Source organism: Botrytis deweyae (assembly GCF_014898535.1).
Source record: "Botrytis deweyae strain B1 chromosome Unknown BDEW_002, whole genome shotgun sequence".
NCBI classification, from domain to species: Eukaryota; Fungi; Ascomycota; class Leotiomycetes; order Helotiales; family Sclerotiniaceae; genus Botrytis; species Botrytis deweyae.
The window spans coordinates 1,352,470-1,376,574 of record NW_024066209.1 but is presented as its reverse complement, the minus strand read 5'-3'; the positions used below and the strand labels follow the sequence as shown (position 1 = coordinate 1,376,574).

At 44.4% G+C, this 24,105-nt stretch overlaps 5 protein-coding genes across 5 annotated transcripts; 3 read left to right on the top strand and 2 right to left on the bottom strand.

The window, feature by feature from the left end:
* Positions 1-33: 33 nt before the first annotated feature.
* On the top strand, positions 34-3,701 carry EAE98_001099 (uncharacterized protein; the record flags this gene model as incomplete). The annotated part of the gene is made up of 4 exons (XM_038948716.1): positions 34-2,921; positions 2,994-3,050; positions 3,121-3,336; positions 3,605-3,701. The coding sequence occupies 4 exons, from the start codon at positions 34-36 to the stop codon at positions 3,699-3,701; spliced, it is 3,258 nt and encodes a 1,085-aa protein (XP_038814982.1).
* An 8,412-nt stretch (positions 3,702-12,113) lies between these two features.
* EAE98_001098 (uncharacterized protein) lies at positions 12,114-15,114 on the top strand (the record flags this gene model as incomplete). The annotated part of the gene is made up of 3 exons (XM_038948715.1): positions 12,114-13,045; positions 13,105-13,261; positions 13,315-15,114. The coding sequence occupies exons 1-3, from the start codon at positions 12,990-12,992 to the stop codon at positions 15,112-15,114; spliced, it is 2,013 nt and encodes a 670-aa protein (XP_038814981.1). The 5' UTR covers positions 12,114-12,989.
* A 959-nt stretch (positions 15,115-16,073) lies between these two features.
* Positions 16,074-17,218, bottom strand: EAE98_001097 (uncharacterized protein; the record flags this gene model as incomplete). The annotated part of the gene is made up of 4 exons (XM_038948714.1): positions 16,074-16,333; positions 16,438-16,717; positions 16,821-17,072; positions 17,177-17,218. The coding sequence occupies 4 exons, from the start codon at positions 17,216-17,218 to the stop codon at positions 16,074-16,076; spliced, it is 834 nt and encodes a 277-aa protein (XP_038814980.1).
* A 4,027-nt stretch (positions 17,219-21,245) lies between these two features.
* On the top strand, positions 21,246-22,023 carry EAE98_001096 (uncharacterized protein; the record flags this gene model as incomplete). Its single annotated transcript, XM_038948713.1, has 3 exons — positions 21,246-21,483; positions 21,643-21,775; positions 21,828-22,023. 3 exons carry the CDS (start codon positions 21,246-21,248, stop codon positions 22,021-22,023), a joined length of 567 nt encoding a protein of 188 aa, XP_038814979.1.
* A 939-nt stretch (positions 22,024-22,962) lies between these two features.
* On the bottom strand, positions 22,963-23,553 carry EAE98_001095 (uncharacterized protein; the record flags this gene model as incomplete). Its single annotated transcript, XM_038948712.1, has 1 exon — positions 22,963-23,553. One exon carries the CDS (start codon positions 23,551-23,553, stop codon positions 22,963-22,965), a length of 591 nt encoding a protein of 196 aa, XP_038814978.1.
* Between the last annotated feature and the right edge of the window lie 552 nt (positions 23,554-24,105).

Sequence of the window (24,105 nt, the reverse complement as noted above, 5' to 3'; positions counted from 1 at the left end):
TCACTCTTGGGAGTGATCAGCCAAATCGCAAAGATGGCCGAATCCGAACCCGAACCCAAGGAATTTACTCAGTTTACTGAGATTGATTGGAAGCGCCAGGATGAACAAGACGCAAAGGCTCTGGAGAGTGTGTTGAGGGCGAGTGGTGAGAATGGCGAGATTAATTTTGGCGACGAACCTTTGGACCTGGGCGAGAAGGCAGATGATGCGCAGGATTTCGAGGATATCAGCGATGACGATTTACCAGAGGAGGAGGAAGCTTCTCTACCAAGCGCTGTCGATTTGCCCGCCTTGACCGACGATGCTGGCACGAACCATGATACCGACGATCTATTTGGAGAAGGAAGAGATTCTTCGCCATTCGGGTTTGACGAACATATTGAAATACAAGATGGAGAATCACAAGCTGCAGAAACTACAGTTGAGGAATTACCTGATGCGCCTGCTGAAGAAGAAGACTTACTGGAGCTCAATTTTCCAGGTTACAATCAAGCTAGATTGAACAACCAAGATCTATCGATTCCGGCTCCTGCAGAATCCGAATCAGATTTGGCCAAGCAGTTATTTCCAAGTCTCGAACCCGGTGTAATATTGAACTTCAATGAACTTTTACCTCCAAAGCTCGCACATTTTGTCCCAAAAGTACCGCTGAAGCAACCTAAACCCTTAAATCCTACAAAAGTCAGCCTAGATCTCGCTCCCGACCAAGAAAAATCTTTCCGCAGCAATATAGGAACAGCGACAGGCGATAAGCGCAAACGTGTGGCCGAAGCGGAAGCTAAAGGGCTTGTTGCTATCATTGAAGAATCTGCTGATGAGGCGGAGAGTGAGGAAACTTTCGATTTCGAAGAGCCAGCGGAGGATGAGAAACTTGGCGGGGTGACTTGGGCGGATCTTCAGATGATTTGTGATGACTGGGATTCTAAGATCAATGCGATACCTATAGAGGCTCAATCGAAATCCCCAGTTGCGCAGGGAGACGACGATGCTTGGCTTGAATTCATGTATTCAGGCAAGAACAAGCCAAAGGCAGAAGAGAAGAACTATTTTAATATCCCTCAATTTGCTGTCCCGTCTTTCGATAATCTGCAGAAGGCCGTTGCGATATCGGCCAAGCGCCCTTTCTTAGATCTTAACGATCCAAACCTCCTCATAGAAGAGCTCAAATTCACCTCGGTGGCTAATAAACGTCAACGTCTAGGTGGAAACTTCAGGGGAGGAAACAACATCATTTCTACGAAATTAAGGGAGCGCTTCAATATTTCAAACGACGAAGCTTACGATGCTCTCAAGGAGAACCATCAAAGTAAGGTCAGAGCAGCTATTGGAAACCTTACCGTTGAGCATAGTCTTCCTGCATTACGTCTTCAATGGCCATATTACAAGGTCAAACTATACACCAAGGAGGCCAGAGCCTTACATCGACCGACCCTCAGATTCAATAAATGGCTCAATCAGCCTGTCACCTTCGAAAAACCAGGCATGCGAAAGAAGAAGGAAGCTAGAACGATGTCTATTGCAGAAGTCTACAAAGAATCAAAAGACCTTACACTAGGCGACTTCTACTCCACTGCTACTTTGATTGAATATTCCGAGGAACAACCTATAGTTCTTTCAAACTTCGGCATGGGTAACAAAATCATCAACTATTACCGACGTAAGGATGCGGAAGACCAGGATAGACCCTCTCCAGAGGACAAGATTGGCGACACTACTATTCTCCTGCCAGAGGATAAGTCTCCGTTCGCAAATTTCGGTTTCGTGGATCCGGGCGAAACCGTTCGAGCTCTGCACAATGAAATGTATCGCGCTCCAATATTCAAGCACCAACCTAAAAACACCGACTTCCTCTGTGTGCGCAGTACTACGGGAGTTCATGGTACAACATGGCACCTCCGCAATATAGATAATCTATTTGTTGCAGGCCAACAATTTCCGTCCATCAAAGTACCAACCCCGCACTCGAGGACTGTTACAAATGCTACCAAGAATCGGGTTAAGATGATTGCTTTCAGAAAAATCAGACGTAGTAACACCCAGTCCCTGAGAATAGCCGAGCTTACTGCTCACATTCCCGACACGAATGACATGCAGAACAGAGCAAAATTGAAGGAGATTCTGGTCTACGATAAGAATGAAAAAGTTTGGCGTCCTGAGGAAGGTACTATCATTCCCGATGAAGCTGCTTTGCGATCCTTAGTCAAACCAGAGGATTGCTGCATGATTGATGCGATGCACGTTGGATGTAGAAATCTCGCAGATGCTGGTCTTTCAGAATTGACAGAAAAAGAGGAAGGCGATGAAGCATTCGTCGACCGACCTATTGATTTCAAGCTTACCCCTTGGAACACCAGCAAAGCTTTCTTGGACGCAACTTCGGGCAAGGCAATGCTTGAACTTCATGGTGATGGTGATCCGTCTGGATGTGGGCTTGCAATCAGTATGATACAAACCTCCATGAAGGGAGGTTACATTGGCGCTGTTCAAGGTCCAAATGCGACATCCGCAGCTGCTATAGCCGCAGAGAGAAAGGCAAACGGCGGGCATACTTATAATGTCAAGAAGCAAGAAGAGCTCTACAACAATGCTATTCGTGATATTTGGGAGAAGCAAAAGTCGACTTTGTCAGATACCAACGAACACATCTCAAATGAATTAGAAGAAGTCGACGAAGACGAACGATTTCGCGTGGCACCCACTCCACACTCCACGGCCACCCCTGCAGCTGGCGACGATAATTTTAGCCAAGTCAGCAGAGTCAGCAACACGGACAATACCTCGGGGAAATTCATGCGTATTACTCGCAAGGTCAAAGTGGGCAATTATGGACAAACCGAAGAGCGGGTCGAAACGGTCAAAGATATGCGCGTTTGGAAGGAATATATCAAGCGCAAAAAGGTCCTAGAGGCTGCCAATTCAGAGTAATGCTCACTAACCTGCTTTATTTCTTTTGCGTTTCCTCTTGAAGACGATAGCTAACAGTGTGTTTTCAGTGTTTATGCCATTACTCCTTCGGGTGATGCAGATCTTGACAGAGCTACACAGATGCAGTATGTACTCCCTTGCCCCTTCGAAACTTCCATCAGTACCAATAGGCCACAACTAACATTGTAACCACAGAGTACAAAAGGAACTCGACCGTCTCGAGCGCAACAAGGATCGTCGTCACGCCCGCGAAAAGCAGAAGTCCAAACAATCCATGGCTAGCCAACAGCTTCTTAACCCTGGTTCTCCTGGCCCATCCGGAACTCCCGTTTCCAGCATTGAAAAGCCAACTGGTACTACGAGGAAGTGTGCAAATTGTGGTCAGACGGGTCACATCAAGACGAACAAAAAGTACTGCCCCCAATGCCAATTAATCAGCCCCTTTCTCTTTCCAACCTAGGTTCTATCACAGGCTCCAGCTAGGAAGTGCTCACACTGAGGCCGCTCTGTTTTCTTGCTCAAGGAGCCGACTGAGACGAACCATTTTCCGCTCTGTTTCCTATATCAGTGGAAGTATCCAAGGACCCATTTACATCTCCTTTCTATGTTTTGCTCAATTTTGTGCCCTTTTCACCAATACATCATCATTTGCTGACATACTATTTTTCCTAACCCTCAGACTCTGTCCCCTTTTGAATGGTACTATGAAACCCGAAGACGGTGCACCCAATCATGGTGGATTTGGTGCTATTCAAGCACCACCAGCTTTTGGTTAGTTTGTGGGACAAAACTGCGTTGGTGAGCAGAAGATTGATGTTCTCCGCGCCTCCGCTTTCTATTTACGCACCGCACCGTACCACTTTGGGCCCGCAATATACGAAAAATGTTCACGAAGAGCATCGCGCAAGGCTTTCTTATTTGGCACATTGAAATTGCTTCACTTTATTTATTCCCTTTGACGACTGTTTATTGCAAAGATTGAGGTTGATTTGATAAATTGGAGAAATCCCAAGAGATCCTCTTGATGAATTGAAGCAATTACATGAACAATTACAGATCAAATGAAAATGGGCTTCTAATTCAATATACCCAATCGAAAGCCTCGAACGGAAATCGTGGAGGGGGGACCGACAGAAAGATCTAGCCTTGTCGCTAAGTCTGGGGTGATTTTGGGATCTCATGGCGAGGGAAGAAAATGCGAGGCATAGAGTCTCTTGTTGATATTTTTGGTACGATATTGGTCTGAAGAACGCTCACACCATTGCCGTTGCAATTGCAACTCAATTAGCAGAACTTACTCTGTCAGAAAGGGACATCCAAGTTTACCTGATAGGATAGTCGGGCGGATCGAGACAGGGCGGTTAACTGTACAAAGCTAAATGGCATGCGAGCCACAATACGATATGCATTAGAGGCACAGGGTGGTTTTATATTTCTTTCTTTAATTCTTTCCTTACTGATTTTCTCTTGCTGGTAACCGTGGGAGGAACATCGGTTGGGTTCTTTTAACAAATTGGTCCCTGATACTCTCGCGAACAGGCAATGACCGGCGTTTAGGTTGAGTTATAGCGGGGAGTATGGAGTTTCCAAATGGTGGTTAAATGGATCGGATCTGCACAGCGCGGTACAACATGGGAGGTAATACATTTGACAAGGACTTGGTTTATACGATTAATGGGGAGGGAAGGACAAAAACTTTATGCTTTTCTCGAGATTTGCTCTACGCATGCTTATCCTGCGAATGACACTGTTTGTGCCGGTGTGCTGGTCGTAATTCACGCAGCATGAGGGTGCAATGGATCTTATGCAGGGAAGAGCTGCATATTTTAAAATAGGCAGATGGTTACGCTACCTTTTGTTAGATAGATAGCACCAGAATTCAAAAATTTGATGGTGACTTTGTAATTTCCACGTGCGATTTGGTGCATTCTTGAACTACCTACCTACCTTTGAAATGTAATTTGTACAAGGTTGTAGCTAGTGTAAACTTCCGTAACGGGATTATGGTATTCACATGTAATTGGCTGGAAAAGAAAAATGCTCGGAATAATTACTGATTTGTATTTTTTATTTTATTCTTGAGAGAGGAACACTTCTACTCGAGTCCTTGGTGTCTGTATTACCATTCCACTCATCACACGATTGAATGTTTCTGCGCTGAGCCTCGCTAGCAGTCTGCGGAATCTAGACGCGGTGCACTCTCATCAATGCTGTAGATGCATTTCCACGCCGCTGTTGCAGAATTCCGAGGATAGGGAGCGTGAGGATAGGGAGCGTTCTGAAAGGAAAGAAAAATGGGCATATTTCTCTGCATCTTCTATAAGCTGTTTGAGAATCATGTACGAGGGAACTTTGATTGGGTGTGCGAGGGTGGGGTTTCCTGTGCCGTGGAGGGGTGAGATGAGATGATATAATATATTGTGTGAAGGGAGTGGATAGGCTTTTTTGTGGCTTGCTTGATGGGTGGATACCCGTGGACTCCACTAGACTAGATGGTTGTTTGGAGTATGTGGGGAGTGGCTGGGAAAAGTGTAGATGTATGTTGGGGATGGGGTTGTGGTTGTGGTTGAAGGGGGCTTGGAATACAGAATGATTGTAGGAAGGTGATGTTAAGGAATGGGGGTTGGTTCCGGGTGCTGTGTGCTGTGTGACGATGGATGTTGTGTTAGATGATAGGGTTAGAGAAGAGAAGGAGGATTGGTCTGCGAAGAAATTACTTGGAGGCGATTTGTAAGAATATGATAAGTCTTTGGAGACATGACATGATATGATGAGACTGCAGTGACATACACGGGTCTGGCAGCAAGAAGAGCAAACAAGATCAGATTGACCCTACCAAGATAAATGCAATTTACACGTTGGTAGAATTACAGAAGCCGAGTGGCGCGACATGCGGCGTAGAAAAGTTGATTCTGACAACGTCAAACCAACGTCATCCTAAAGCAAATTCAATGTCAAGTTCCAACTCAGACGACAGGAGGTAAGAATCTATGGACTAGACTGAGACGAAGAAACAATTTCGAGGAGTTGTCATAAAAAGTGTGGATGATGCTTTGCTTTTGGAGATAGTGGCTTCCTCACTGGAAGGGTGGAAAATGAGGTTGTCACATCTTCTCGTATCATCTGAGGTATAATTTGAAGGCCCCAATAGTTTGAGAGCAACAAGACGATCCACAAATGCTACTCCACATCTTCGCGTGGGCTAATCAAACTCACAATCAAGCAACTCAGGAGCAGGATTGAGTTCGTCCACAAAAACGTTAACGCTCAAAGGACATGGCACGAAACGGAGTAGAAGATGATCGAATGAGAAAGCGAAGAGTTGCAAATTACGAACAAACATGAAACAAAGGCGGAAAATAGAAATATTCGGGCCCTTACATAAGATTTTAGTTCCCGTAAGAGAGTATGGAAGGGGCCATGAGTTGATGCCGGATGGGAGAAGGAGCAGTCTGCATGAGAGGCGCATCAAATTGATTTGAGGGGGGAGATATCTACCACCTTGTAGTGGGCAAGGAAGGAACAAGAGTTTCAAAGTCGCAAATGGAATTCCTTTTGCCAAGATTGATACAAAGAATCAAAGGGATGCTTATAAAGTATTGTTATACTTCATATGGAGTGGTGGCAGGATTAAGGTTTCGTAACACTTGATCGTGCGAAGCTAACCGCAGTAAAAGAAACGGAAAATAAGAAATGTACAATGATATTCACCGATGGCACTCTCCGTCAGTATTGATGTAGACACCCTGTCGATAATTGGAAGCCAAAGGAAGAGATGCATGGAGCCATCGACACACATTTTCTCGGCCACCGAGCAAACGCAAGAAACATGCTATTCTAAAATAGATTTTTCCGATTGATGGCCAACTGAGCAGATTGATTACGGATTTATGTCTGCGGATATCTTCACCCTGGCTGTAGATACAGTTGTACACTGAAAAGAACAGATGAGAGGTTTAGATGGTATATAGCAATATGTGATCTTGATCTAACAAGATGAGTAGAGCGGTGACTTTGCAAAAGGATACGAGATGAAAGTAGACATAGAGTTGTATAGTAGGAACTTCAGCTACCCATCAAACGGTACTTGATAAGGTTAGAAGCTTTTGAGTTCATACGATCTTTGTAGATGTCGAGACTGAAGCTCATTAGACCCGGCAAATCTCATGAACCATGACGGTCTAGACTTTGCGCCGTGCGTATGTATGCAGCATGCGGCCACTCGATTGTGATACCGTCGACAGAAAAGAAAAGACGATGAGGCGGCTCCACAGATTCAAGGCTGTTGCCGGACATGTGAGTGATCCGTGTATGTTGGCGCGCGGAAGACCCAGATATGCGCGAGGTGCGGCCCGTTTGGTTCTATTTTCTGGCCCTTTCTGACCATGCTGGCTTCGTCGAGTGCAGTCTTCCGGAGTAGGATGTCGAAATAGAATAGCAGTCAGCATGTTTACTTACATTGTACTACATGGCTGTGAGATGTTGATGTCTGATTTGAACTTTGCACTGCCATTATGTTGAATCAAAGACATGATATACTCAGCCATTTCCGAGTTGTGAGTCTTAGTTTCCATGGGAAGCAAGCAACGGTCCAGTCAGTTAGCAGAATAAGCGCGCATGATTGTGTGTGGTTGGGGTCAGGTCATCATCGACTGTTTCGTCGTTGGAAGATTTATTGTTTGAGCTTTTTGAAGTGGACATGGTTTGTGATATATTTAGAATATCTTGCATCAACCCTCGCTGACCGGATGGCTTGTTGTGTATTTCCCCAATTTGTACAACGAGCCGTCTGCCGTGCAGTGCAGTACAGTGCATTCATTCCCCATTGAAGATGAACGGGATTTCAGTCTCCCGGTCGTATCTCGTACTCAAGTGGTGAGATTGGGATTATTCAAACACGAAACAAAATAGTATGAAAGAGGAAGCAATAAGAAATCTAAAGAATATATGGAAATAGCTGGTTTAGGAATTGGTTCCAATATCGTAATTAGGAAGGTGGGTGGTATGTATGTGAGGTTACGTTCATGTTCTGGTGTTCCATAAATTTGGAAAATCATATAATGCCTATTAATGACGAGGTAGGTAATAGGTAATATGTAATATGTAATATGTAACTTTATCTTCAACCTCATCTATATGTGATGCAGTGATATCAATGATCGACCAATCTTGTTTAATCATTGTCGTTAGGTCTTTAGCTATTTGAACTAGATGCAACTGAAATTTTCCGTTCCTATATGGATCGTACCTAGATACCTATCTAAAGGTCGCCATTTTAGTCCTCCTACTGAGATGGATTGTCATTGCCATCCGGGATTCTCGGCCAAGGAAACGTATAATGGAGACCTTTCTGGGGATATTCCATGACCCATTCCCCCGATATGATGTGACATGATAGGATTTTTCAAAGTCGTGATTATGCGTTATGATGGATCGTGGAGGTAATAGCTAGGATGTAACAAGATCTACAGTCCTACGAGATGGGTATGTTCCGACCCCGAGAAAGATTAAGATACTGATTAATATATTCCTCTAATACATTCCTCTAATACATTCCCATGTTGGATCTGGCCATTGCGTTCGCTGTCTTCTGATAATTAAACTTTCCTTTGAAGTTGCTTGTCAGGTGGAGAGGTATGATTCCATTCCCCTCCATCGGCTAGCCCCCCATTTTTGAAATGTAATAGTTCGCGTTGATGAATGTCATTGATTACAGGTGGTCTCCATAATCATTCACCGACTCTGACGAACGAGAAAAAGAAGGCATGAGATGAGGTTCCTTGCAGAGATGATCTCTCACTGGCAAATGCACGCAAGACTTCATCCAACGGCAAACATCGCTTGGAAGCTCTCTATCAGGTAGTTTGAGGTAGTCATTTCGGTGTTAGAATATGATAGGCATTGCAGATTGAACGCGGGGTTACAAACCACGACGGAGTTTCGATGAGCACATCAAAGAAGTTTGATATTTGATGGTTTGATTTATCGTTTCCATACGGATCCCACATTTTAATATTTTAATGTACAGCGAGAGGGGGAGGGGGAGGGAGTGGACAAGGGTAATCGGTACAGATCCTCAATTTAGTAGGATGACCGTGACAATTTACAATTTACAGTTTACGAAGAGGATCATTGAATTTGCCAACTCTCGAATGAAGTTCTGATGATCCAAAGCAATCTGAAGCTATGGTGAAGCGAAGATTGAAATGACTAGCTCACGCCTTGAAGATGTTACAAACGTTGCATTCATGCATCCATGTGAGAAGGATCAAATAGGATATTACAAACGTGCAACTGATAATGCAAGCGAGTAGCGAGTAGCGATTAGCAATTAGCAAGTAGCAAGTAGCAAGTAGCAAGTAGCAAGTAGCAAGTAGCAAGTAGCAAGTAGCAAGTAGCAAGTAGCAAGTAGCAAGTAGCAAGTAGCAAGCAGTGAGCAGCAAGCAGCGCAAGCTTAAGCTGCAGTGCAGTACCTGCGTTCCCGAGATGAATACAAGAATAGAAACCGCCCGATTAGGGTTCTCCGCACGAATGTATGTACGGAGTATCTATTCTATGCACGGGACACGCAAATGCGAGGTGGAGGGTTGATATGCCGGGAATTTCACATATTGGTGGTTATTGTGGATGTTTCTCTCTCTTCGCTTTTCACCATGAAGAGAAGTAGATCAAGTGGGAGCCAATTACCATAAACACAACCAGATTCACGAGGCACATGAAGGCACATCAATATTACTAGGTACCTAATATCGTACTCCGTACCTAGTCGTCAATTCAAATGCACCGACCTGATGCAACACCAAACAGACAGGTGCACATATTCAAGTGATCTAGCTGGCTCCCTCTCATCCTGGCTCCTGGTTGGCTACCTTTGGGAAGAGAAAGGCCAGTAATATTCCCTCAAGAAAGTTAATTTGCCCAGATTCTTTATGAGCTTAAATGAGCTGCATTAGGATCTATTTATGGACATTTTCCTCGGTGGTCGTACCGTCCCTTCATCTCTTGGCACCCTTTTTACATGGAAAAAGCTGATTGATCTTATGTTTCCAATGTGTCAGCATGTGAATCCTGGATACATCTTCAAGGATCAAGACATCGTTTAGGGCTTGTTCAACCAGTCGGAATTTAAAGATGATGCAAAGCTGTGCTTGCTCGGCCACTCATGACCAGCCTGGCATTTGGGAAACATCGTATTTTACACATGCTTCTCGGGCGCTTAGGAAGGACTTGAGAGAGGAGTGAGGAGGAGGAGGAGGAGGAGGAGAGCAATGTATGGAAAGGCGACCGAGAGCTCCCTGGTCATCTTCCTACTGCACAGTGCACGCACGATTCATATCGACAGGGTGAAAGGAGGCTTGAGCTTAGCTTGAAAGGACAAACGACTGCGAGGTTGAGTACCGTGCCTACATAGGTAGGTATGTAGGTATCCTTGCGGGTAAGTCGTTGGTATCATCATGGTTGCACATGAAAGCAAAGGGTATCTCGGTTCGAAGTTGAATGAGGCTTGTCATATCTAAGGTCACCAAGTATACTGCAGTCGGGATGGATGGATTTGTCTTTGAATGTGCTGGGTAAATAGGTCGTATGAGTTTCAAGGATCGGATTGGAATTAAATTATAAGATTATATTCACATACTCGGCTAGAAGATGCACGATGAATTCCCTCTTCTGTTGTAGTGCGCTGCTGTTTCTGGATTGTGTGTTATAGATGTAGGTATAGATCTAGATGTAGATGGATGGTATCTCCGAATCTTGCATGAAGGAGGTTTTGGGAAGTTTAGGGGAGGGTAGAGAAGGGTAGAGGAGTTGATATTTTGTCGATCGCAAGTCGTGTGTGGTGCCTCCGATATTGATATTAGGTACGTGGACTGTATGCATATGTAGGTAACAAGTATCAGGTGTCAAGCATCAAATATCATCGTTACCCTCAACAATGTAGAGAAAACCCAAACCCCTCATTGGCCAGGAAGGCATTGAGCATTGATAACCAAATCTCGACATCCAAGTGTATCAGAGTATCAAGTCAACTCATTTGAATCTATCTACCGCGGGAGGTAATTTCCGCGCCCGCCCAAACATCGCACCCTTTAACTCGTTTGAGTGATGGTAAGTTGTGCGTGAGTACCGTAGTGCATCAGATGTATGGGGATTCATTAATTCATTACGAATTGGGACCAATGGAGAGCTCCCAAGAGCCCTAGTATGAGTGAGCGGGCCATTGATGAATCAATTCTCACGCTTCTACGAGTAATACCTACCTAGTCATACCGGACAGAGAAAAGGTACCAGGAAATGACAACGAGGATGTCTACTCTGGAGAGGTATAGTATTGTGTATATGGGCAGGTTTTACTGAATGGGATCTCAATACAATACAATGCAATACCTTTCCTACATAGACATCGGTAGACATCGAACATGTTAGATTGTAGTATGATTATCTCGAGTCCTCTTTACTACCTGTATCTGTATTTGCATCTGTATCTGCATCCATAGACACCAGACATTAGACATTAGACATTAGACATTATATACCAGACATTAGACATTAGACATCATACACCAGATATTAGACATCATTTCTTTCATCCAACTACTCGAGCGACCTACCACTACCAGCTGATTGACCAACGCAAAGGGCAAGCAGGCATCATGATCAACACCTACCTGTCAGAGAATCTCCCCAGCCTGCCTTATCTATCCATATGCTACTCGAGTACATATATAGATAGTACCTACCTAATAGGTCAAAGGACGAATCAATCTTTACCAAGATGAGCCAAAATCAAAAGCACCTGCAACACAAGAAAGGAAAGGAAAGAATGCGAACAATGACTTCCCTTCTACCAAACCCCTTCCTTGTCCATCTCTTGTCTGCTTACTACGTATCAAGAAAATACGATGGATGTGGATTACAGGATTATATGAATTACATGAATTACATGAATTACATGAATTACATGAATTACATGAATTATACGCATTATATGAATTATATTCTTCCTATTGCAGTCTAGTCCATAAATCTCAATCTTTCAATAGAATGAAAAGAATCATTCATTATTCATTAATTCAAAAATTAAAAGACAAGGTTTAACAAGAAAATTCCCTTTTCTCTCCTTTCAGATTTTGAACTTTGGTACCACCCTCCATACATTTTTCCCTTCTCCCCCCCTTCCCCCCTTCCCCCCTTTCATCATTTATTATATCACGATCCAAAAATATCTATATTTAGTATCTCATCGCGATACACTTTATCAGTCCTATCACTATCTATCAGTTGTTGTACTTCAAAAGGATTCTCGAGAAAAAATTAAAGAGTAACCTCTTCTAACCTCTTCTAACCTCATCTCCATACTTTGACTTGGGATTTTCTTTGCAGACGGTTTCCCCAGACCTATATCATTGATCCAACTCCTCCTCTCTTCAAGAAGTTATCTTTCACGCACATCAAGCTTGTCCAGTTTTTTTGTTTAAAAAGGTGTCTTTTCTTCACGGCCTGTATCACTATTTGCGTGCGGGTGTTTCGAGTTTTCTTCGCGCTTCTTCAATTGCCTGGAGCAAAAGCAAAAAAAAGTTACAATCAAATCAGATCAAATCAGATCGAATCACATCCACTTGTTAACGCACCTTTTTTCTCGTCACATACATACGTCTGTCTGTCTTGTCAAAGGGACAGACTCGGTCGCAACCTTATTGACGACCCCCTTCATCAGCTCGACATCTACTTTTCTGTCACTGTTTTATATATCGACATTTAACGACCACGGCCAAAGTACATCTAAACTCTTATCCCACGTCAGACATATTGCTCCGCCGCTATTCATACAATCGATTACTGTATTCATTTGTGTTGCTCTATTTCGCCGCTATTGTATTCAAAAAATTCACATTAAATTTCGGTTCCTTTGTCCCCTCAATATCATTCATTGATGACCACGATCCTACGCGACTCTTACAATCAGCGAGTTTTACTTCGAATAGTTCATCTCAATTACACGTCTGAAGCTGGACCAATTCACGCAATCGAATTTCATACCAGAAGAACGGCGCGCCTCTGCCGCAATGGGGAGAAGAAAGATTGAGATCAAGGCTATCAAGGATGATAGGAATCGTTCAGTGTATGTTCTCTTTGTGCGAATATCATCCGCGGCGCAAAATGCTAACTCTCCTCTCCCAGGACCTTTTTGAAGCGCAAAGGAGGCTTGTTCAAGAAGGCGCATGAGCTTTCCGTTCTCTGTAACGTCGATGTCGCGGTTATAATATTTGGCAGCAATAAGAAATTATACGAATATTCTAGTGGTGATATTGGAGAGTTTATGACAAGATATCAATACGTACGTGTTCTACCGCGTCTGGCGCAAGGATTACAAGCTGACATTATTTGTAGTATGGAGGAGCCAACGAACACAAAGGACCTGCCGACTATTCAGGCAAAGGAAAGGGGATGGATGATGACGACGATGACGATGATGGATCTCCCCCTTCCCATCATGGATCAGTTGAACCAATGATGCCCCCTCAATTTCAACACCAACCTTATCAACACATACGCCACCATACTCCATCTGCCTCGCCTCCAATTCCAAATGGTGTCTTTCCACATCTTCAACAGCAGCAACGACAACATACGCCACAACCTGGAATGGGATCCCGTCCATCATCTAGAAATGCCCCACGAAGACAAAGCTCCCTCGTACCGCATCCTCATGGCCCTCCTACCAACGGACAATTTGTTTATGCGCCAAATCCATCACCTTACAACCCTCAAATGACACCTGGTCTGCCACCACACGCGCATGGGCTTCCGCAGCACATACAAGGCCCCCCGCAAGGAATTCCTCATCCACATCAAAGTCCTGGACCACAATACACACACTTTGCACCGCAGCAGCATCCACACCACCTCTCTCAACACCCTCAACACCCTCAACAGCATATGCAACAGCATCCACAGCATCCTCAGCAACATCCTCAGCAACATCCTCAGCAACGTCCTCAGCAACATCCTCAGCAACATCCTCAGCAACATCCTCAGCAACATCCTCAGCAACATCCCCAGCAACATCCCCAGCAGCATCCTCAGCAACTGCCTCAACATCCTCACCCACAGCAAGTACAGCAGCTATACGTGGAGGAGCAAAGAAAATCTTCTGTACCGCCACCATTCCCACCACAGGAAAGGCCTGCATCCTCACGTGCAACTACTTCTCCTCCACAACCGCCGCAACAGCAAATGCCACAACCTCCACCACAATCGCAGCCGCCTCAGCCATCGCCAGAACAGCAGCAAACACAACCACAATCACAGATGCCAGACCCGGTCAAGCGTTTATCCGTAAAATCTAGAAGTATTTTCACGCCAATTGATGAGAGCCGATCGATCCTGTCCCAGCACTGGGCAAGCTCAACCTCCAATACTGACACCGTGAAGGAAGAACCCAGTGATCGATCTCAATCCGTAGATGTTACAGTGAATCGTATAAAGCCACCTTCGCCACCTCAGAGATCACAAACGCATAACAAAAATCGCAACATATCCATGTCATCCTTACCAGATGGGTTCACACCACCATCTCGCACGAACAGTGCTCAGTTGAGTGTTGGTGGTGGTAAAAGGCCTGTGTTGAAAGTGCAGATTCCGGAAGAGGCATCGGATAACGGTGGATCTGCCACTGCGGAAGATCTCTCATCCCCAAGATCTGCGAGTGCCGCTAATCCTCAGGCGCGTCGCAATGGCGGTGATCATGGCGGAATGGTACTACCACCACCTTCGCCTTCCGCCTCGGCTCTATTGTCAGCCGGCGCATCTGGGCCACCTAATCCTTTTGCGCGACCGCATCCTGTTACACAACCTTCTCAAGGATCCAATGCAAGTGGGAATAACAATAACTCGAACAACAATATAATAGAAAACGTAACACCGGTCTCAGCTCTTCCATCGCGATTCATGAACAACGAATTCCTCCCTAGTCCTTCGTCATTTTTTGGAAATCCTAGTTGGGATTACGGTAGAGGTGGTGACTCAAACACATTACCAAGTCCTCTAAATTTTGCAACTCCTGTTGTGGGCACAGGTCCAAGTTTTCTAAGAGAAGATAATGGTGAAAGGGGCGGTAAACGAAAGACCCCTGATCAAGATGAACATCTAGAAAGCGGAGATCAAAAAAGAGCGAAGCATGAAGGATAACTTGGGCCCCCTTCACGGAAAGGGTTTGGAGCATGAATTGCTATGGATATGAACTTCACGAACATGGGCATTTGGTTGTGGGAAATCTATAAAAAAAAAGATAATGTCTTTCTTGTGGGCGGGACAGAACTCGTCTCAAATTTCTTGAAAAGGGCCTATTGCATTATATTTTGGGAAAGGCGTTTCTTTTATTTTTATTTTTCTGTGATACACTTTTCATGTTTATTTTGCCTTTTTTTTTCATTCATGAGAGGATTCTATCATTTTCTATTCATGCATTCTTACTGCAACCGCCATCCATTGTTTCATTTGACAGGCTTTAAGAAATCGCTTGTGTTTATGATGCGAAGTTTGACATCTGACTTGTGAGATGGCACTGGATGGTAGAGTTAGCATTCTACTCCTTTGTAAATACCCTTGGGATTTGTGGAGGGGGCATTCTTTGCGTGGTGGATTGTTTTTTTTTGTTTTTTTTGTTGGTCGATTTTGGTAGGGGTTGTGCTTAGAGAACAAAGGATGGCTTTTGATGAAGTATTTAAATTGGGGCTTACGTAGTTGTGTGAGAGATGGGGTTGTAAGAATTGGTAGTAGAAAAGTAAGATAGTCGAGATTATGATATAGGTAGTGGAGATAAATGAGAAGACAATTGATCAAAAAAAATACAGTGATGAGATGCTGTACTTCTTTCCTTTTTATTCTACATTGATTTTGAGATTCTCTGTTGGTTCTGATGGGATGTAGTATCTCCGTGGTTAGGCTACGATGGCAAATAATCATTCATTAGTTGTACAAAATTGTTACATGTTGATGTTCATATTGTTCTCCTTTAGCGGCCTAAAACCCAAGAAAATTTAAAGTCGTCAAGCCGAGCATTCTAATCTGGCTATACATGCAGAAATCCTCCTACAAATAGACAATCAAGAACAGAACTCTCATTTGTCGATCCACGCACCCACGCACTAGAACAAACGCACCGTCAACCCCGACCCCGCATCGATTATCAACGTCGCGCCCGTGATATACGTCGCAGCTGGGCTGCACAGAAAATGAATGGCATCAGCTACCTCGTCGGGCTGCGCCACGCGCTTCAGTGGCACGACAGCTTGCACCATGTGCTCGAAGTGCGGGTTGAGAGCTGCTTCGTGCGTATTCATGGGGCCGGCTACCCAGGTCGGACAGATGGCGTTGATGCGGATGCCGTGGGGGGCATAGTCGACTGCTGTTGAGGGGAAAGGAGGGGGTTAGTTCTGTGCAATTGTGAAGGGTGTGGAGAATTATGGATAACACTCGAGTCGGTATGCAAAGGATGGATGAATGACATACCTCCGGATTTCGTAATCCCAACCACGGCATGTTTCGCGGTGGTGTAGGCGGTTTTCCCGGGAAACGCCACGACGGAGTTTGCGGAGCCGAGATTCACGATGCAGCCGCGTCCGAGCGAGCGCGCGGTGTAGCGGCCTTGGTAGGAGAGAGGTTCTTGGAGGAGCATGGCGCTTGCGATGGCGCGGTTGCAGAGGAGCGTGCCGCGCATGTTGGTGCTGAGGATGTGGTCGAATTCGGAGAGGGGCAGGGTGTTGAGGGGGGAGGGGGTGCTGGTGCCGATCTGGTGGGAGGGGGGTTATTAGTGTTAGTGCGGGAGGGGAGGGGTGGAGTTGGGATTCTTGGGGGGAATTGAAATTGGAAATGGAAATGGAGATGGATCATACACCAGCGCTATGCACGTAATAATCTATACGGCCGAATTCTTTGATAGCTGTATCGACCATTTTCTGCACGCTCTGCTCGTCTGTCACATCGACGTGGATGGAGAGGATGCGACAGTCGGGGTTGGATGCGTAGGATTTACATTCTTGCGCGGCGGATTGGGCGGATGAGAGAGAGAGGTCTGCGAGGAGGATGCCGGAGGCGCCGGATTCGGCGAAGGAGAGACAGGTGTTTTTGCCGATGCCGCCGCCGGCCTGGGGAGGGGGGTTAGTGGGGGGGGCGGGACGAGAGCGGGGAGGGGGTGAGGGACGTGTGAGGGGATGGAGGGGCGGGTTTAATGGGTTGGTGGGATACGTGCTCCAGTGATGACGGCATAGCCGCTGGTGATTTTGGATGTCATTCTGGGGTGGGATATGTGTGGGAGCGGTGAGGCTATGGGATGTGGTGGAGAGATGAGAGGAGAAAAGACAGGATATATAGGAGAAGAATGGTCGCGAGGGATAAGGAAGAAAGTTGGCAAGGAGAATCTACAGAAAACAGAGAATGTTCACGAGATTTGAGAACTGCGTATTTATACCGCGAGGGAAAAGTTTGCGGTGCTCGTTGCGCCATGTGTAATGAAGTGGTAGTGCGGGGGTTAGCTTTTAGCATCGAGTTGGTCTGATGTGGAGGGGAAATAACTGTTTGGAGAGAGACAGGGGTGGAACAGGAATGATTTTAGTTGGGGGTGGGTGAGCTTATGTTATGCGGTTGATGGGATGGGGATGGGTAGGTTTGAGTGGATGTGGGAATGGGAATGGGAATGGAGGATTCCAACATGGAGTTTTGGAAAGGGGGGGTGCTGGTGAGGAATTGAAAGAGCCGAATGTTCTCCTATCCGAATGTTCCTCTATCCGAATCTATCTATTTATCATGATGATATCATCATATTACATCCTATCCCATCATGAGCACTATACAGATACCTCGACCAAAAAATCCATACAGATATTCTGATTCTCTTACGCGATTCATCTCGACCTGTATCCATCCTAATCTCATCCCCATCTTTACACAAAAGGAAATACACGCTAGCCGGCCATTACCGATCGTAAGATTACACATCTCTCTCTCCGTACCTAACCAATAAATAATAGAAGTAGCAGCGTGAGCGGCACGTACATATATGTAATAGTGGGTTCTCCGAGTATCAGACTAAAATATTACAGTGGAGGTTGCAACAGTTGGTCTGCGGATCCAATATTTGTGTTTGTGTTTGTGTTTGTTGGTGTGGGCTGAGCTGATGATAGCGCATCTGAGAATTTTGGAGTAACTGCGGGAATGATGGATTGGAGAGTGGAGGAGAGGAGGAAAGGGGTTCATTGAGTGGAAGATGAAAAGTGTTATTGAGGCGTGTGGTGGTGATGGTGGGTTTTGAAATGGTGTCTGTGTAAGAAGATTCTTCCGAACAACATTGGCTGGCAGAGTAAATTCCATGCGATAGTGGTAATCGATCCGTTCGAATATTGTACGGTAGGAAGGTCTACTTGACCTGTCTATTCAAGTCCCAATTATTCAATTCGTCTAGTCAATACATCGTGACTGATAGTATATCCGCCATTATCTCCGGAACACACCTCTATAGCTTTGATAGCACTATCGTAGCTAGTAACTCGCAGTCCACCGTTATCGAGGACTATAATTCATCTCAAAAATCAAAATTTCCGAATTGGTTGTATCTGATGCATTGGGAAACTTAGCAATCATTCTTCATTGGTCTGTGGAACTTTGTTAGCGTACCTATAATTCTGTTTGCACTTACATTCTGAGATGCAAAATCTACGGTATGTTTGACATCAAGAGGATTGATATAGTACATGACATTTTCTTCGAGGTCGGTAGTGTCTTCTGTGTTGCTGTTTCTAACTTTGATGACTTGGTTGTGGATAGAGATATTTAGTGAGTACTATGGCTTTTCAGTTCATGCCAAATAGTGATTCTTTGCAGCAGGCTTGCTGTATATGTGCTTTTACGGAAATTGAAGTGCATGCCTATGCGTGCCGAATTTTTTTCTTCTCGTCCTCCTATAGCGTAGGGGAAACGACTGAACTCTCAAGCTTCTTATCCTTTCGAAGGCTATTATTCTGCTTCTCTTTTATCTGGGAGAGAAGAGGAGAGGAAACTCAAGCGCTGGTGCGCTTTCCATGTGGGTCGCTTGACACATATATCAATGATGGCTCATTCTGTTCTGTGTATCCCAAGTCTACCATCCTTTCATTGAAGAGAGATCAAACGTATACCCCCTTGGCTCATCCCAAAACCGATGCATTCCACTTTTCCAATCCTCAGCTTTTGCGAATTTGTCTATCTCTTTGAGACAATCGCTTGTTCGATTCATAGATGTCGCAGACATCAACAATGATAGGTACCCACATACTAAACTCCATCGTAATTTTAATTTACAATAGTGAGTTACGTCCATATAATCTGATATTGTGGCAGATGGTTGACTCTCAATAGTGTGATTCGCCATTGGAAGCTGGAGTCAGACTACCGCCCTTCACCATCCTCGAGTGACAGCCACCTTTCTCAACGGGGCTCTTCTATCAATGCTTGGCTACCGCATGGCGCTTGGTATTTTTTACATGTAGATTCGTAAAACGGCGTGATTCTCTGGTAGGTTTCGCAAATACTGATACTCTGTTCGACTCAGTGGCGGAACTTTGGTGATCATTAGTTCTGTTCTGATGTGTCAGTCTTACGAATGAATGGACTACAGGAACTGATGGCTATCAACATCTCAGAGGTTTAGTAGCGCTCAGGATATTTGCGATGTGAGTTTATAGGCATACTATTCTTATTGTTTTTGAAGTCGGTGCATTTTCTCGGAAAATCGTTGCTGTATCGCAAGCTCTTGTGTCGCACAGGAAATTTCAAATATTGTAGAGAAGACAGACGATTTCACCCACCAGAAGATTGTCTTCGAGTTTGACTGATTGGACATAGGACAATCCACAGTCATCGACCTCCTGCAATAGATGCAACAATTTCCGGAAATGAAGCGATCAAGAAACTTTCCAATCTTCTGCCTACTTTGAGAAAATCTCTAGTTCGAGGTATGGTTACCGGCACTGATAGCACTTACTCTGAATCACTAAATTCTATAAAAAGAAAGAGAGCAACAGCAGTGATAGTTGATGCAATAAATTAAGCCTGCATCGACGTTATTGCTGTCGGAAATTTGACATCACTCTTTCTTTTTCTTCCTGTAAGTCATATTCGAACCCAATTAAACATGTAGAGAACGATTTTTTTGGTGGGAGCAAATGACTCGTAGATGGCTACGAGTGAGAATATAGTGGTCAAGAGGATCGCCCATCAAAAGCAATGAATGTCTGACAAAAGCAAGCTAGCCATTCCAAGATCAAATCACCAAATGCATTGTCCATGCCACGGTGTAGAGCAACAGCTTTCGGAAGCGTGACAATCAACACCTGCAACAAGTGGAAACATTTAACTTTAAATGTGCCTAGGTAGGTATTGAAGCCAGATTTGAATATCGTTAGCCTCAAATGTAATGTCCACGGCGTGGCTCAAGTGTAGCATTCTGACCTTTGATCAATGCATCGCTTGGGTTTGAAAACGTGAATAAATCAATCTATACTCGATTTATCTTGAAGTATGAAATTCATCTCCACTCACACCAATATTTGGAAGTCCTTTTTGAAGCCTGAAGAATTCCGTTGAAGATAGAATGGAACCCAAAACCAATGCACCAGTACGAATGAAGATTCTCTTGGACTCTCTTGGTTACCTTGCAACCCAATTTTTAGATCATGTGACCATTCAGAGGATGGTTGGAGGAGAAACCTTATGAGGAAGTCAATTGTTCCTTCCTTTAGCGTAGCACGGTGTGAATTAGTGCCAAGTCGGATCTCCCCAAATAAGCTTCTTTAGCTGCTCTAGTCGTGTTTATCACATTTGACTAGTCGGGACGAGCCGACACACAAGGCTTTAGATTCAGGTACAGGTGAATTGCCGATGCACCAAGTCCTGATATGAGTTTAAAGCAAAGGCAGAAGTTGCAAAGTCGAATGCTCAGGGAAAAGCATATTGAAGGCAAACCAATAGTCGCGATGAAACAAAATTCATATAACGTTAGTTGGCACAGGAAAGTTCTCGAGCCTCCAGCTAGTTTAGATAGTGGCTTGTAGCTGAATAGCCAACGAGCTCGATTGTCCCGGGAAGGTGCAGGAGTTGCACATCAATCTGTGCTACCGTTCACAAGAATTCGATACTTGGGAAACTTTCCGGAAATTATGGACTCAGCATTTGTATCTCTTGGGTACTTAATCCTTCGTCCTCACCTCCATCTCAACTCTTCACTTCATCAACATTCACTTCATTAACATCCTCTCCATTTTCAATTCATATCAAAAACCATCACAATGCAGATTCCAGCAGTTCTTCTCACCCTCGCTCTCCTCCCAGGAGCCTTGTCCTGGTCTCCATTCGCTTCCTTGTACAACCCTACATCAGCACAATACGTTTACTCGCCCATTGAGCAAATCCGTTATACACTCGCTTTCGAGACCTTTATCCTCGATTCGAAGAACTGGACTGCCTTAGAATTTGTATACACAAATGACGCTATTGCGAACTTCACTGGCTTGGGAGCCGAACTTTGTATGTTATTTTCTTTTTTCACGCGGAGCTTTCAAGTCTACTCAAAAGCAAGCTTTGTGGCTCATTTCTTCTCGACAAAGAGATGGCTATAGTTCTTGGGGAGCATTGAAGCATGCGAACAATAGAAGAAATGACAAATGAGCTAACAATTACTCAAAGGGATCGGAAGAGACGATATTATCGCCAACGAAAAGAATGGCTTAGATCACGTTGCAAATGGTGTTCATCAGTTGACAAGTAGTGCTATCTTGATCAACCAAGCAAACAGCAGCGAGGCTCATGTTACAACCTAGTATGTATTGCCCTTTTTCCTAATGTGCATTAAGACTAACAAAATCCAACAGTATCACATTCAACCATTTCGACACCAACACGGAAGGAACAGAAACACACGTTTTCTCCGCATGGTTCAAGTTTGAAGATGATTTTGTTGACACCAAATCCTTTGATGGAACTCCAAGTTCATGGAGAGTACAGAATAGACAGATGGTCTTGGTTGGCGGAGGAGTTGGAGATGATCTTGCCGTTGAGAGACCTTAGATGACGCAAGGAGAGGATATCGGAGGAGACAGCAATGTTTGCGTAAAGCGAAACAAAGCTGGAGTTGTGAGATAGAATAGGAGGAATGATGGGATGCAACTAAATTCATGGTGGCAAACGATATCAGCCGATTCGTAATTTTAATATAATACTTTTACATATACTGGAGTGCATCATGCTTTTCTCTCACATTTTTTGGATCCAAGAGCGAATTGTCAAGTTGAGCTTCCGAGATCAGTCAGGAATGAGACTCAGCCGCTTTCACCTGATCTCGTCATGGCTCGATAGAAGCGAATCGAGTGGTTCCCCATTATGTATTCCCAAGCAACTACGATACGATATCATAAAATCCTAGCATAATCTCGTCGGAATAATAGGTCGAATGATGCATAGCCGAGATTGACGACCCCAAGGGAAGGCAACGAAGTTTATTAAACAGCGATATTAGACGAGACAGCATGGGAAACTTTTCGGCGAGTAGGGAAGATTTCATCCTCCCGCAAATTTTCTTCTAAATCCTTATTCCTGTTCTCCAGTTGATTGAAAATGGAAATTTTCATGTTTCATACGGCCAAACTTCGAGAGCCTTAGATTAGATGGGTTTATATTGTTTGAAATCCTGTCTTGATGACAAACATTCTCTATGTTCTACTACATCATTATTTCGTATCCAAATACTCTTTTTGCTAATGTTCCCTTCGTTCCTGGTATATTACTTCCTTCCTTTCAAACTCCGATATACTCCTCATTCAGTCCTCACCACACCCGCTCACCGAAAAATTCGATTCAAAGTTACTAGCATTTAGCAAAAGCTTGTGGCATACGTCACAGCACTGTTTCCTCAGATGTTAGCAATGATTCTACAAGCTTCATTTCGCATTACAATTGCTCCATATTGACCAAAAGATAACTTACAGCTCATCGTTCATCGCCGCACTATCACATTAACATTGCATCTGCTACAATCCCAAACTGTCTTGGTATGAGTTTCCTTGGCGTAAGTCCCGTAGTCGACATTTCATCCCTCTCAACTTTCTTTCCCTCTTCATGAACTACAGGAGTCACCTTCTTTGGCGTGAGTCCTATAGCCTGTACAGGTATTGGTGGAGCTTCTTCCCTTTTCACTCCCTTATCCCTATTGTGATCAAACTTTGGACCCTTATTATGGGTCGCGTAATGTATCCGCGGATATGGAGATCGCTCTGCTCCCTTCAAAATATCTAGACGTACGCCGCCTAGCGCCCCGATAAGTGATACCAAGGAAAGAAGGCAGACGAGACCAAGTAGTATTTTGGATCTGGAAGGTAACTTCTTGATTCTCGTTAGAAGATTTCGGAAAGAGGTACTAGTCTTGATGTGCGAAGATTGAACGGAATTCAGGAAGGAGTTCTTCCAGTGTGTAGTCTTGTAGTATACAGGCTTGTGTGGGTCTTCTGAATCGGATATGATAATTTGAGGTGGGATTTGAGGTTGATTGTGCGTAGGGAGCGTACTGCCAAGCTGGCGGGAAAAAGTGCGTGCGTGAACCATTGGAAAGGTAGGGAGGGAGGAGAATCAGGTCAGGTAAGTTGTGGTTGTACCTATGGAGTTGAGGGAAGGCAGGTGAGATTGGATTTGGAAAAGATTGGCGGACACAATTGAGATAGGACTGATATGCAAATAAAGTTCAGATTAAGGTTGCCCGGATTAAAAGTAAACAATGGGGTATATAAATGGTACAATTCCAGATAAATCTTTACAATGAAAGTATGAGAAACTAAGAGGAAGGGAAGGAGAGAGAAAATGAAGATAGGATGAACAGCACACGAACCCAACCAAACAGGCTTCAATTGAAATCAAGCAAAGAAAGGGATGGAAAGGTCTTTTTCATCCGATCTTCAGTCCTAAACATTTGAAAGTCCAGAACCAATCGAACCAAGTCATAATGATCCACTAAGATCCAATTTCATTGATTGAAATTCATCATCATATGGAGATCCAAGCTTAAGCTTCTTCCAAATTTATCTCCCTTTCAACGATTAGCTCCACAGCCTCCACTTCATCTAACCATTCCGAGCCACTCTGATATTCGTTATCAAGGCG